This window comes from Panthera leo, chromosome D1 (assembly GCF_018350215.1).
Source record: "Panthera leo isolate Ple1 chromosome D1, P.leo_Ple1_pat1.1, whole genome shotgun sequence".
In the NCBI taxonomy this organism is placed as follows: domain Eukaryota; kingdom Metazoa; phylum Chordata; class Mammalia; order Carnivora; family Felidae; genus Panthera; species Panthera leo.
Genome location: NC_056688.1, coordinates 67,115,423 through 67,129,127, shown reverse-complemented (window position 1 = coordinate 67,129,127; position 13,705 = coordinate 67,115,423). Strand labels below are relative to the sequence as shown.

Genomic DNA, 13,705 nt, shown 5'->3' with positions numbered 1-13,705 from the left:
CTATTTCATTTCTAACATATAAATATATTTCATAAAAGAATTGCTTTCCCTGCCCTTGGCTGTAACTATGTTTTTCTTCTCTGTTCCAATCATTTGCACAAATAGGAAACTGCACATTAGGCAAAGGTCACATGGAAGGGAGTGGATAATGTAATTTGCAAAAGGAGAAATGTTATGAATAGCTGATATTTTTAGAGTGTTATCTTTCTTGTTCACAATGGGTTTTGGTTTCCATCCTGATGAAATGTAAATTTTACAAGGTCTGAGGAAAACTATGAGGCGGGAAACTGATGCCAAGAATGAGAAAATATTAAGGCTCACTCGTAAAGCCTATCTGAGAGGTGCGGGCAGATAGCAGCTGCGGTCTTTCAGAGTCCTGGCTGAAAAGCTCAGCTCACTGTTTTGTCTTGTTTGAGGGCTCCTCCAAGACATGACTCCCATTGGGATTTCAGACATGTAGGTGGGCTGCAGGATTTATAGGGGAGGCATGGCCATCAGGATACTTCCTTTAAACTCATGCTCCCATACTTCAAATGGACTCCTAGCACTGCCAGCCATCCTACTATGATTTTCTAGCATATTTGTTTTCCTCCTTCTCACATGACTCATTCATACCTTCTCCTCTCTTCTCAAACGTTCTTAGGCCTCTCTGCCACTCACTCTCAGCATATGACCTTGTCTTACTTACATTTTATAGAGAAAATTTAAGCTATTAGATAGGAGCCCTCTCCTCTTCCTTCACCAGATCCCCAGCCCAGCATCTTCATCTCTTTCCTCCCTTTGGAGGAGAGTTTATCTACCTTTCTAAGGTAGGTCTTTCCTACCTCTTTTTTCAAATAATTTGTTCCTTTGGTCATCCCCTTTCTCTCATCCCTTCGACTGGAACATTTATATCCAAATTCAAATGTGCTTTCATCCCTTGACCCACTTCTTCAGCTATGTATCGTCACAACACACTCTTTTACTCTCCTTTCCAATCAAATTATTGTGTCTAGATCTTCCTCTTTCTCATCATTTCAATCTGTCTTTGGCTCCTATCATTTCACTAAAGCTCCTCTTGACCTCCATATTATCAAATCTAATAATCACTTTTTCTGGACTCATCTGACGTGGACTCTCAGAAGTGAATGTGTGACACACTTAACTCTTCCTCCTTGACATGCTCTCCTCTCTTGGTTCCCAGGACTTCACAACTCTTCTGGTTTCCTCTTACCTCTCTGGCTGCTACTCCTCAGTCTCCTCTGTAGGTTCTTTCTCCACCTGAGCTAACAGCAGAGCTGCTCAGAGCTTGGTTCTGGGTCCTCTTCTCATGTTTCCTCATACTGTCTCCCTAGACAATCTTATCCATTCCCCTGGCTTTAAATGTCATCTATATTCTGATGACACCAAACGGTATCTCTAGCCTCTAGAGCTCTTCTCCAACTCACTTTGGTATATCCAACTACCTACTTGACATCTCCACCTGGATACTTCACTGGCATGGAAAATTTATCTTGTCCAAAAGGTAACTCCTGCCTCATTGCCTCTTTTTAGTTCTTCAAATATCTTTGCATCTATTGTGTCTCAGGGTCTGCACATATCCTGCAACCTCCCCCGAGGATGATCTCCCCTCTGCTACAGATATGGCTGACTTTTCACCTTTCAGGTCTGTGTTTCAGTTACTCCACCTCAGAGAGGTCTTTTATGAGCACTCAATCTAAGAATATCCTCCCCTTATTGCTTTCTGCACCAAAGAGTTTGTTTCTTTCATAAAAGTTATCACAATCTATAATTAACTACATATTTTTTTCCTTCCTCTTTTGGGGCATTCTCTCCCGCTAACCTCATGTTGAAAAATGCTTTTTTTTTTTTTAATCATCTGATGTATCCCTAGCACATTGCAAGGTGCCTGTGACTTAGTCAGTACTCAGTAGATATTTAAATGAATGAAGCAAAAGATGGACTACAGGAATGGAATAACTCTGAACATTTTGGTCCACCTCCACATTCCTAATCTAAGTTCTGTGGAGCTCCCAAAAACCATCTGTCCACTTATAGCATCTCCTGGAGTAAGAATAAAGGTGGATTTCGGAGCATGAAGAAAAAGGGACCTGGGATAATACCCAAACATTATTTGATGTTTGGATGTCTAGGGAGGGTTCTTGGGCGAGGACCTTTATAAAATCTTGTCTCAAAGTAGAAGGATTGAAATGAACTCAATCAAGAATGAGTTTCCTCACTTCTGATCAGGAATCAGGCCAAAGACATGGTTTGGTTTTCAGACACTGAGTCTTTCCCTGAAAGGACACCCTGTACTTCCCTCTTCTCACTAGTGGAAAGACAAATGCAGACCCAGATTGTGAAGCCTCTGCTCCCATGCCAACTTTGAGCTGCGTGGAGATTAGCCAGGAGACCACGGCCAGGATGGAGGAAGAAGCTTACAACAAGGGGTGAGTCAGACTTTGTCCACCCAGAGGTCACCTGGTAGGTCTCAGAAGATACCTTCCCATGTGCTTTTCCTGTTTCTTAGAGGATTTAGGGAAGCAACCAGTGGCCCTAGGACCTCCTTGCTTCAGTAAGGAACTACTGAAAAGAGCAGTACTGTTCCACAGGAAGGACAGGAGGAAGCAGGGTGAGAGGGTGTGGTTAGGCAATAATTAGACTGCCCTCTTTTTAGGCAGAAAGCCACCAGGATGCCACTGCTCAGAATGGTCTGGAACTAAGGCCCCTGGGTGGGTTCCTCTTGGTGGTGCCTGAGGCTTCCTGACACGTGCTCAGAGGAGTCATATTGCTACCAACAATCTCAGGAGCAGCTGTAACTCTACTTCTTAGAACTTCCCCTGCCATCTCTTCTTCCTGTAAACTGGAGTCCCCTCAACTTCCAACTGTCCCCTATTGAGCTTCAATAACACTGTGGCCCATTGTCAGTCACTGAGGGGACGGAGTACTGAGGAGGGCCCAAGTCCAGCCAGGTAGAGAATTATCTCTAACATAATTCTGGCATAGCATCCTTTTCTTCACATCCATTTCTACACATCCATTTCTTCACATTTCTGTGAAGAAAGTCTTCACAGCTTCTGAGAGAGACATAGCTTCCCACTTACATGGAACTTGTGGGCATCTATATGGCAGTCATATACAATGTGGTGGGGTTTCCCTAGCCAAACTGAGCTTGCCTTAAACATTCAGCTGTAGGACAATCAAAAAGAATATGTTCAGGGTAATACTGATCCTAGAAGAATAACATCAGAAGGATGTCTCTTGGGAAGCCATCTTTTTACCCACAACTATCCTCTATACTAAGCATGTATGGGGGTAAATACCTCCTTTGACTTTGTAAACATTTACTGAGTACCTCCCTAGGCCTAGTATGTGCTTATCACTTCCATAAAACTTCCCAACAAGCTATTGTGATGGGTGTCACCTTCCCTAGGTCAAGCTATATGCCTGGCACTGCCTCAAAACATTCCCATAGCCATGAAATGGGGGCCACCCTGTCCATTTTATAGGTGAAAAGCTGAAGCACCCAGGTTACACAGAAAGCAAACACACTGTTCTCCCTGCTGAATATTTTGTAGGATAAGAACCCAATCAGGAGACTCTGCACCTCCATTTTTCCCTGTCAATTTTGCCACATATTCACATATAAACAGGAAAGATGAGTGAGGAATGAGGGGAAATTGCACTGACATGAGCCACCTTGGGATTCAGTGGAGCTTCCCAGCTTTTTCCTGTTGTGTAGAACTACAGGAAGTGTATAATTATTGGAGGTGTTCAAGTTCCCACCTCTAGGAACTCAGGAAAGGATGCTCTGTGCCTCGCCTTTCCAGACTCCATTATTCCTTTTCACCCTGCAGATACCAGGAAGGTCTAAAGAAGACCAAAGAGCTTCAAGACCTGAAGGAAGAGGAAGAAGAACAGAAAGGTGAGAGTCTTGAGGAAGCTGAAGAGGCAGAAGAAACTGAGGAAGAGGAAAAGAACCAAAGAAGCAGGTTGGAGCCCTTGCCATTGCTGAAATGGGTCACAATTTATTTAACTGCACAGCATCCTGAGAGGTGCTACTCTAGGGCAACAGTGGGTCTAGGGCCCAAGTGAGCAGCCAATAGAAACCAAGAAGGGCACTTATTTTGGGAAAGAAGCAGAGGAAGGAGCCAAAATAGTTAAAAAAGAAATGTTTTCAAGAGCTGAGGGGTCAGAGGTGGTCAAGAGTGAGGCCAACAGCAATCAAGAACTTAGGACTAAGAAACTGACTGGAGTCCCCCCTAGCCCAACCACAGTTAGCTCATTTCTCAGATATTCCCATGAAAGAGCCAAGGTTAAGGGAGCTGTCATGAAGCCTTAGAGGTGGTTTCTTACAGGAACAGAAGCAGAGAGAACACATAGGGGTAGGAGACCCACTCAACTTGGCAAAGGTGAGTGTCCAACAGGTTCCACTTGGATTGGAAATACTTGGGCTTTCTTTTTTGATATACTTTATACTTCGAGTGTCTGTTTCCCTAAATCAGGGGAAAACATTAAACATGTAAACAAATATAGTATAGATCCTGCATCTTGTCCTAATTGTGCCCTCCTGAGGGTCCTGGGTTTTAAGCATAGCCCCAATTTCATACATTCTGCCTTACTGTTTCTATTAGTCTTCAGTTTTGATTTTTAGAAATGTGGTTATAGAAAACCTGGAACACTTCATTAAAATCTTTGTTTTTAGACGCCCCCCCCCCCCAGGCTATCTTGGAGTCCAGGGTGGCTCCTGCCAAAATGATAATTATCTATTCAGCTGCTAAAATTCAAACAGGGTATGTGTCTGTGCCTCATTGCTTGACCAGTTAGTTTGAAATCACATGTGTGCAGTGAGTAAGTTAATAGAATGAAGATTAGAAGTGAGACAGATATGCTTCAAAGCACATAGGAACAGTCAATAGAGCCCATTTGGTGGAAGATTCAGCCAGAGTGAGAGGTCTCAGCCTGCATGGGTCAAGCCTAGTGTTCAAGGGAAGAGCAGTCTAGGAGAGCTGGAGAAAATCCTTCCCTGTTGAAAGCAAACCTATGCTAGGATGCACCATCTCCCCTAATGAAAGAACCCCCAAGTTTTGACAGTGAAAGCACAGTCCCTACTCCAAGCAACTAGATTCTAGTCTCCTTAAATCTCTCCCTCTTGGGGGTCCCCTGCTCTTATTTATTTTATTTTATTTTTTTAAATTTACATCCAAATTGGTTAGCATATAGTGCAACAATGATTTCAGGAGTAGATTCCTTAAGGAATCTACCTCTGCTCTTATTTTTTAGAGATCACTACATTTTTTTAGAGGTCACTTTAATGTAGTCAAGCCCAGGCCTGGACAACAGCCCTTTCTTTGGCTTCTTTGAATATAGCTAAGACAGGTTAGAACTTCTAACACTTCCACATACCAAGAAAGAACAAAAGAAAATTAAATAGGGTACATAGGATATAAACAGTTTGGTTTACAAAGCACAGGACTGGAATCCTTATCTAGCTAATTTGATCTCAGCCAATGAGTAGCTCTGTCCCATTTTGTGAAACCGCAGGGGAAGTAAGTCTGGGCCTGAGTCCCTCTCTGTCTATCTCCTGGTCAGCAGCACATGGCAATGGCTGTCTTTCACATCCATCATCCAAAAGTGTCCTTTTGGTCCTGCCAATCCTGAGAGGACTTGTTCTCTCTCCTAACCTTTTCTCCCTCCTCGATTTACTTTTTGATCTTGAGAACATGCTTGTATCTTAAATGATGAATACCAGACATCAGCACAGCCTTCAAAAGTGTCCTTGTCCTTCATTACAGGGGTGTAGCTTCCCCTTTTCAGGCCCAGGGTGTGGCATCATCTTCTCTGTAACAACTAACACTGCTAGCATATGAACTGCCTGCTCATAGTTATATAGAGCTCCTTCCTCACCTGTCACCAAAGGAGACTGGCTCTGAGAGCCTGTTGTCTTCAATGCCAGGCAATCATTCCTGAGTCCTGTAGACATATGGTTGCCTGCAGGCACCTGCACTCAAACATGATTTTCCCCATGAAATTTTGGCATTGCATTAATAAGGAAGGTCTAAAGTTATTAAAAGTTCCACATCCTACTTAATGTATTTTAAAAATACTGGGCTAACCCCAGCAGTGAACCTTGTTTAAGAGATTCCACATCAAACACTAGAGTCTTTTTTGTCTGAATTTCTCCTCTGTTATAATAATATACAGTTGACCCTTGAACAATGTGAGGGTTAGGGGTATCCATCCTCCACACAGTAAAAAACCCAAGTATAACATTTGATTCCTCAAAAACTTACTACTAATTGCATACTGTTGACCTAAAGCCTTACCAATAATAGTTAACACATATTTTGTATGTTATACATATTGTACAGTGTATTTTTACAATAAAGTAAGCTTGAGAAAGGAAAATGTTATTAAGAAAATTGTAAGGAAGAGAAAATACATTTACAGTACTATATTGTATTTATTTTTTTAAATGTTGCATAAAAGTGGGCCCATACAGTTAAAATTTGTTCAAGCATTAATTGTATAATAATGTAATCTGTTATAAATAGTATTTTCTGGAGTATCAGCTTAAATGAACATAGGGTGAATCAACCCAATATCTTAACTATATTAAAATAGAGAATACAGTCTTCTGACATATTTATAATACATTAAACAAGAGAAACAAAGTGCAATAGAAAATGTTAGCCTTTTCTGCCTATTCAAATCTGCTCCATGGGGTTAAGATAATGTTAGGCAGATTCCTTTACTTTTCCAGTAACTCTCAGAAAGCAGAACTCCTCTTGTCAAGTTTAAGTTCCAAGAATAATCTCATTTCATTAATTAAAATAGCCAGTTCCCTAAAATAGTCAAAAGCCTGAACTTAAAAAATTGAACCTCTTTTCTCCCCCAACTTGTCTGCTTCAAGAGGGAAGCCTATATAGCAGGCAGGGGAGCATGATTTCTTTGTCTCTACCCTCCCCCCTGCCTAAGCTTCACCAAATGCAGCACCTGACTCTCTAGAATCAATGCTTGGAAAGGGAATTGAGATGAAGGGGTAGGAAAGGTATTACTTGAATGGTACTGTGAGCAGGCTCCAGGGCTTGGCAGGGGTTTAAAGCTGACTTGCTGACTTTGATTAGTGCATTGCTTTATGGGACCTCTAGAGAAAACTACTCCTCCCACCTCCCAGCATACACACACATTCACACCGTGGCTGAGATCCGCTCAGCTGCTGGTCCCTCTATGAGGTTGAATGCATGTCTTTTAGCTAGCTGGCCACTTAAAATCCCTCTCAGTCCTCAGGCAGCTGGAAGTATATCTTCACTGTTCAGCTTTTAGGTAGAAATTTTGGGCAGGATCTGTGATGCCCCAAGCCATCTCTCCTTATCCTGACTATATCCAGTCAAGGTGAAACATGTACCTTTGGCCCATTATGGGTAGGATAGTTTTCTCTATCATGGCCCACTATTCTGATGCCATCAAGCACATCAGAAAGATTTTTGCTCTTCTAATTGCTCATGTGTGAGGCACACACCATTCCACTGTGTCCCCCAGACCTCAACATGTTGAATTCTCCAGCAGTGTCTCTGAAGCCCCTCTCCCTAGGCCCAGGTGAAGGGAAAGCCACCCCTCCCTAGAGGAGATAAAAAAAAAATTGATTTCCACAGGGATTCCATTTCTAATCTAATTCTATTTCTTATTCTTTTATAAGCTAGAAATTGGGGACCAGCTAAGGGTCACAAAGCTAGATCTTGGCATTCTCCTCTGAAGTCCCACTTAAGAGTAGGGTTACAGTGGGATTCTCCCAACCCTAGATGCTTGTTTTGGAGCATGGAATATGGCCCAAAAGAAGGACTGCATTTTAGCATCCAATTATATCTAAGTAGAAACTAAGGAATCTAAATAGGGATGAAAGAAAAAAATCTTCCATTTCCAAGCTATCCCTTCCCAACAGTTGTGAAAATGGCCAGTGAGTTTCACCTCAGCTAATGTGCGCTGTTTGGCTTTGCTTAACTCTTCCTGAAACAATCATTGAATAGTTTCCACGTGGAAGAGAAACCAATCAGTACCTTAGCATCCAAGGCAGGCACTCAGAGCCTCTGGTGTCTTTCCAAGGAAGGTATTTGTTGAGTTTTTTCCATGGGTCATTAGGCATATTTTTTCTACAAACTATATTAGAGCTGTCTACTTCTCAGCAAATGGCCCACATATTTCGGTATCTATGTGAGCCTTCAGAAAGCCTTCTTGTCACCTTTCTCACCTCCTCCATTTGGTGATCCTCAGTAATCTTATTTTTTACATTATTATAAAACATAGATCAGGGATTGGAAACAGGAAAAAATTCTAGCCTAATGAATGTGTGCAGGATTCTGTAAAGCAGGCCATATGACCAAGTGTCTTTTCACTAGGCTACAAAGAGAGAGGGGAAGTTGAAAGGCAATTGGGAAGAGAGGAAGAAGGAAAGGGGGAATGAGGCAGCCAGAAAATGGAGAGGGAGACAGATGAAAGGGAAGGGGGAAAGAGAAAAAAGAGAGTGGAGAAGGGAGAAGGAGAAGGAGAAGGAGAAGGAGAAGGAGAAGGAGAAGGAGAAGGAGAAGAAGAAGAAGAAGAAGAAGAAGAAGAAGAGATTAATGAAGAGAATGAAGACTAATGGTGCTGAGAAAACATCTGGAATAAGCCACTGAGAGGTTGCTGGAGGCTACTAGTCTTCTGGTTGCCCCTGGGATGATTTGAAGTGAACTCTTGAGGTTGATCTGGTTCCTTGTCATTTATCATTGAACATGGAGGGTCTTCTAAGGGTTTAGCACAGTTCTTCTATTCTGAACACAGTCAGATGTGGAACAAAATATGCACTGGAGCACGGAGGCAGGGGACAGAGTAGAACTTGAAACTGATCACTAAATAACACTAAGTGCAGAAAAGATGCTGGTCCCATCTGCATGCAAGGGAGTGTGGGTCAGCTAACCTTGTATCCTGGGGGTTGGGAGAGTTCAGACATTAATGATCATCTCATGAATAGATCAGGGTATGTATGTATGTATGTATGTATGTATGTATGTATGTATGATCAAACAAGTAAATGGAGTATTCTAGCCCAGGAGCTCCCAACATCAAGGCTATGGACTGGTGGCATCAGAATCACCTGGGGAAAATTTTTAATGTGCCCAATATACTAAGCCCTTCTCCTATTTTTTCATTTGACAGCAAACTTGAAGAATTGGTTCATTTCTTACAAGTCATGTATCCCAAACTGTGTCAGCACTGGCAAGTCATCTGGATGATGGCCACAGTGATGCTGGTCTTGACTGTTGTGTTGGGACTCTACAGTTCCTATAACTCTTGTGTGGAGCAGGCTGATGGGCCCCATGGGAGATCAACTTGCTCGGCAGCCCAGAGGGACTCGTGGTGGAGCTCAGGACTCCAGCATGAGCAACCTGCAGAGCAGTAGGAAACCTGACACCCAGTCAGTGCCCTGCTCCAGCACATAGCTGACTGCTCTTTTCCCAAGCATATGTTTTAGGCCAGTTGTGGGCATGCTGGCACCAGCCTATCAGGAAATAAGCAGGGTTCTTTCATACTCAGCAACCGTGTGGGAGCTATGCATACACAGTAACTGATGTTTTTGGAGGATCAACAAAACTGCCCTGGGAACACTTCTGGCGGATGAAGTCACCTTCACCAAGGAACTCTAACAGAAGGGAAAGTCATCTGCCCCTAGCTCAGATGGCAGGGGGAAATAAAACACCTTCACTGCAGAAAACAGTAAGAAGTTCACTCTCCCTCCCCTTTTTCCTCTCTGTAGTCAGAAATCAAGAAGAATTATGCCCAAAGGCTAACTCTGACCTTGAGGATCAGACCTAGAATTTGGAGTCAACATGAATATCATCCCATTTCCCATCTCATTCTCACTGACTCTTCTTCAGCCTCCCTGCCTCCCCTTTGGAACCAGAGTTTCTCTTTACAGAAGTAGGGAGGGTTTCTCAGAAAAATATTTAGGCTGAATTTAGATCAGTGCTTGAAATGAAATGGGAAGATGTGAGTTAACATATATGCATCTGTATGCACACACAGCACACACATACACACAGCATGCATGTGCATGAAGCCAACAACCCTCCAAACGTGTGCTCTAGGTGTGTGTTCTGGATAAAACAACCCACAGATTTTTCACTAGGTGTGGGGCAGTCACCAGGCACCTGTTCAATGAGTTCTCCACATTGATTTAAGATGTTTGAAGACACTGAAAACTCATGGCTGCAACAGTGAACTTGCTGGTCGCCATTTCAAGTGCTAATTCTAAGCTGTTGTACAACAGTCTATTCCCTATTTGTCCTCTACCATTGAGAACCCACCTCTCATGTGTGATTTCAGCCCTCGTGTGCCCACAACCACATGTGCAGTTGCACCTTAGGGGTTCAGTTCAAATGGGTTTTCCAACCCAAGTACACATTTCAGAGCATTCCAATTGTTCAGCATACAACTGAGGGAGCACATCCCATTTCTAATTTGACTTCTTGCTCCACCTTTACAGCCACTGCCTTCATTCATCCCTTATCAGTTTTGAGGGGTGTTGGTTTCTTGTGGGTTTTATTGTTCTGCTCTTGTTTTTGTTTTGTTGTTGATGTTGTTTGTTTTTTTGCTAACACTCATATAGAACTTACTATGAGCCAAACACTGTTCTATATATTATATAGGTATTAATTCATTTAATCCTCAAAAAAAAAAAAAAAAAAGAAAGAAGAAAAGAAAAGAAAAAACAATGAGGTGGGTACCACCCTCCCCATTTTCAGATAAGGAAACTGAAGCACAAAAAAACACAACTAACTTGCCAAGGACATCCAGTTAGTAAATTATGGGCCTGGAACTCATATCCAGGCAGACTGGCCCCTGCACAAAATTACCTTTTCCAATGGTCTCCTAACTGCATGCCTTATGTTTCACTCCCACTTCCCCAAGTAGCCCTCCAACCACTCCAAACTATTTCTGGTTCCCAGACTAAACTGTTTTCTCATAGTTCTGTTCCTCCACTCACTAGTTTTTCTTTTGCCATTCTCCTCTTTTCTGCTGGTCACCCTTCAGGACCAAGTGCAAAAATTATCCCTGACGCACAGGCTTTGATGACTTCCCTCCAACTTCCTACCATACCCCACATAATAGGTCACATCCTCCTCTGCTGACACCTTTTAAACATCTTCATTATTTACTGTTGTGACAGTATATCACAATGACTTATTTAAGTGTCTGTCTCCCTATTTTTCCTCAAAGACAAGAACCATATCTTACCCATTCTCTGGGGTAAGTACCTAGCATGATGGCTGCTGATGCATGGGAGGGTGTTATTAAATGTTGATCAAAAGAACAAGTGAGCATTCAAGGTTGTGGAGAGTAGCCTGGGGAAGCTGACATTTTGCATACCTCCCAGTTCTAGCACCATCATTGCCACTATCTCAGTGAGAAAAATAACATCTTTATTAGCTTCAATTTATTCTAATATTTTTCAGTCTACTCTGTGAGAGAGCAGAAATGAGACCTAACTAGCAACACAATTTCCAAGCTCAAGGACTGGGCTTGATGCAACCACTCCTTTCAGAAAGACCCACCTAGATCAGCCCTACTATAAAACAGCATGCTGTTGTTGCGGAGGTGGGGGGGGTGGGGAGCAGGGGCAGGGAGTGTAATGGCATCCTTTACAGTGACTAAAAAACCACTGTGAGAGAAGCCCAAGCCAGGGTTGACCAAGAAAGTGCCATTAAGGTAAAGAGGTGTAGATCAAAGCAGAGGGACTTTGGGGATTTGGATGGATGGTTTTCCTTGCCTATTCCAGGGGGACTGGACACACTGAAAAATCTTTTAGGCCCTCAGAGCCACAGACACGATGCAAATGGAGCTCCAGAGACAGTAGCTGTGGGGCAGGACTCTATACTGGCAATGTCCAGTCTTAGCCTCCCTTAAAGAAGGACCAGGCTGAACTGGCCCATTGTCCACTTGGCCACAGGATTCCAACCTTTGTTACCAATTAAAACAAAGGTCAGGAGAACAGCTACAGTGAGCTCTTGAACCTCCAGCTGCTCCACAGAAAAACCTTCAAGAGTACTTCCAGACATAGGCCCTCACCCAAAGTGCTCTATGAGTAAGAGAGGTTGAAGAAAAGAACTGTAAGAGTAACCACATTTCCAAGGGCATTCCTGAAAAAGTACTCACTGGCATTTCTTTTTTGAAAAGCAAAGATCGATCTGAAGCAGTTGGAATGTTTCCAAAGCAGCAATGAAATGGAGAGAAATGGCCCCTGTATTTCCAATGGTGATATTGATCTAAAATAAAAGTTCCCCTCAAAATGTCTCTGAAGTCTGACATTTCTGCTTAGCCCTAGGACTCTGGGTGCCTACCTTGAGTTTCAGAGTGATGTGTTGTTTATGTCATTTTTGTTATCACTTCTTAAAAGGGCCTTCACTTTCTGGCTACCACAAAATCCTGTGTACAGCCTGGAAGAGTAAATGGAGAGGGAGATGCTGGATTTATGTATAACTGACTGTCAGTTCCTAATGTTAAACCTCACACAGGTGTGCTAGCATTAAACTACAGAGTGTCACATACCTGAGTTTGAAAATAAAAGCACCTTTCCAAACCTTTTGCAGTAGCCAAATGCCTCCTCATTTTCTGGAGCTAAGCCACAGTCTTACCCCAACCCTGAGTCAGATCCTCTTGGATATTAGTGCCTCCCAGAACCAAGCCAAAAGTCCCCAGCCCTTGGGTCACTATACTATAGGTTACCTCTTAGGGGCTGAATTGGTTCTTTTCTCTCTCCACTTCCTCATTCCTGATACTAGTTTCCTATACCTTCCTGGTTCATGATTTCTTTTCCGGGTATACAATACAATGATTCAACAATTCCATAGATTTCTCAGTGCTCATTGAAATAGTGTACTCTTAATCCCCTTTATTTCACCCATCCCCCTTCCACCTCCCCTTTGGCCACAACTAGTTTGTCCTCTGTACTTAAGAATCTGTTTTGTGTGTATGTCTCTTTTAATTTTTTAAATTAATACATTTTGCTGTGCTAGAGACTGCTAAATTTTCACCAACATGATTTCCACAGCTAGACTACATTTTTCAGTTTTTCTTGCAGCCAGATGTAAGGGAATATAGACCCTCCAGATATAATTTCCTAAAAACAGACTCTCCTACCCAATATTTCACATTGCCTTTATTCCCCCTCTGCCTACTAAATTCAGAGGATTTAGTTGGGGACCTGAGGTCTAAGAAGATGTCAGGACCACTAGATGGAAGCTGGATCTTTGAATGGGCACTCACAGAATTCAACTGTGACATAAGCAAAAAATCAAATAGTGTATTAAGCCACTGAAATTCAGGAATATTTGTTCTAGTAGTTAGCCTACTCTGACTAATGTATAGATTTGAGCCAGAAATGGGGTGCTTCAATGGCAAATTTGCAAAATATGAGGCATTGGTTTAGCAGTCAAGTAGCAAAAAAACAAGAAAACTAATATCAGGAGCTAGAATTATGGTGACGCATGTAGTGAATAAAACAAAAATACTTGGCAAGTGGTTACCCATGATAACTTGAAAGACAGTCCATGGGCAGTCTATAGCCCTAGGAGAAATGGTCAGAATAAGCCCAAGTATTGAAGTATGTGATCCTTTATTGGCTGCCTTTGGCAAGGTATTGTAAAAAAAAAAAAAAATGCACTCAGGAAAAAATTGGCTATTTGGAAGTGGA

General features: G+C 42.4%; 1 protein-coding gene and 1 long non-coding RNA gene across 15 annotated transcripts in view; one reads left to right on the top strand and one right to left on the bottom strand.

Moving 5' to 3' along the window:
- Positions 1–12,592, top strand: part of IRAG1 (inositol 1,4,5-triphosphate receptor associated 1) — a 119,910-nt gene extending 107,318 nt beyond the window's left edge. For all 12 annotated transcript variants that reach the window (XM_042906910.1, XM_042906906.1, XM_042906905.1 and 9 more), the window contains 3 exons: positions 2,313–2,429; positions 3,837–3,971; positions 9,172–12,592. In XM_042906910.1, coding sequence (XP_042762844.1) covers positions 2,313–2,429; positions 3,837–3,971; positions 9,172–9,415 — 496 coding nt within the window. In that variant the 3' untranslated portion in view covers positions 9,416–12,592. The remainder of the gene's footprint in view (positions 1–2,312; positions 2,430–3,836; positions 3,972–9,171) is intronic.
- LOC122201037 overlaps positions 1–13,705 on the bottom strand; it is a 174,954-nt gene that overhangs the window by 119,248 nt on the left and 42,001 nt on the right. The gene's annotated exons all lie outside the window — the stretch shown is intronic.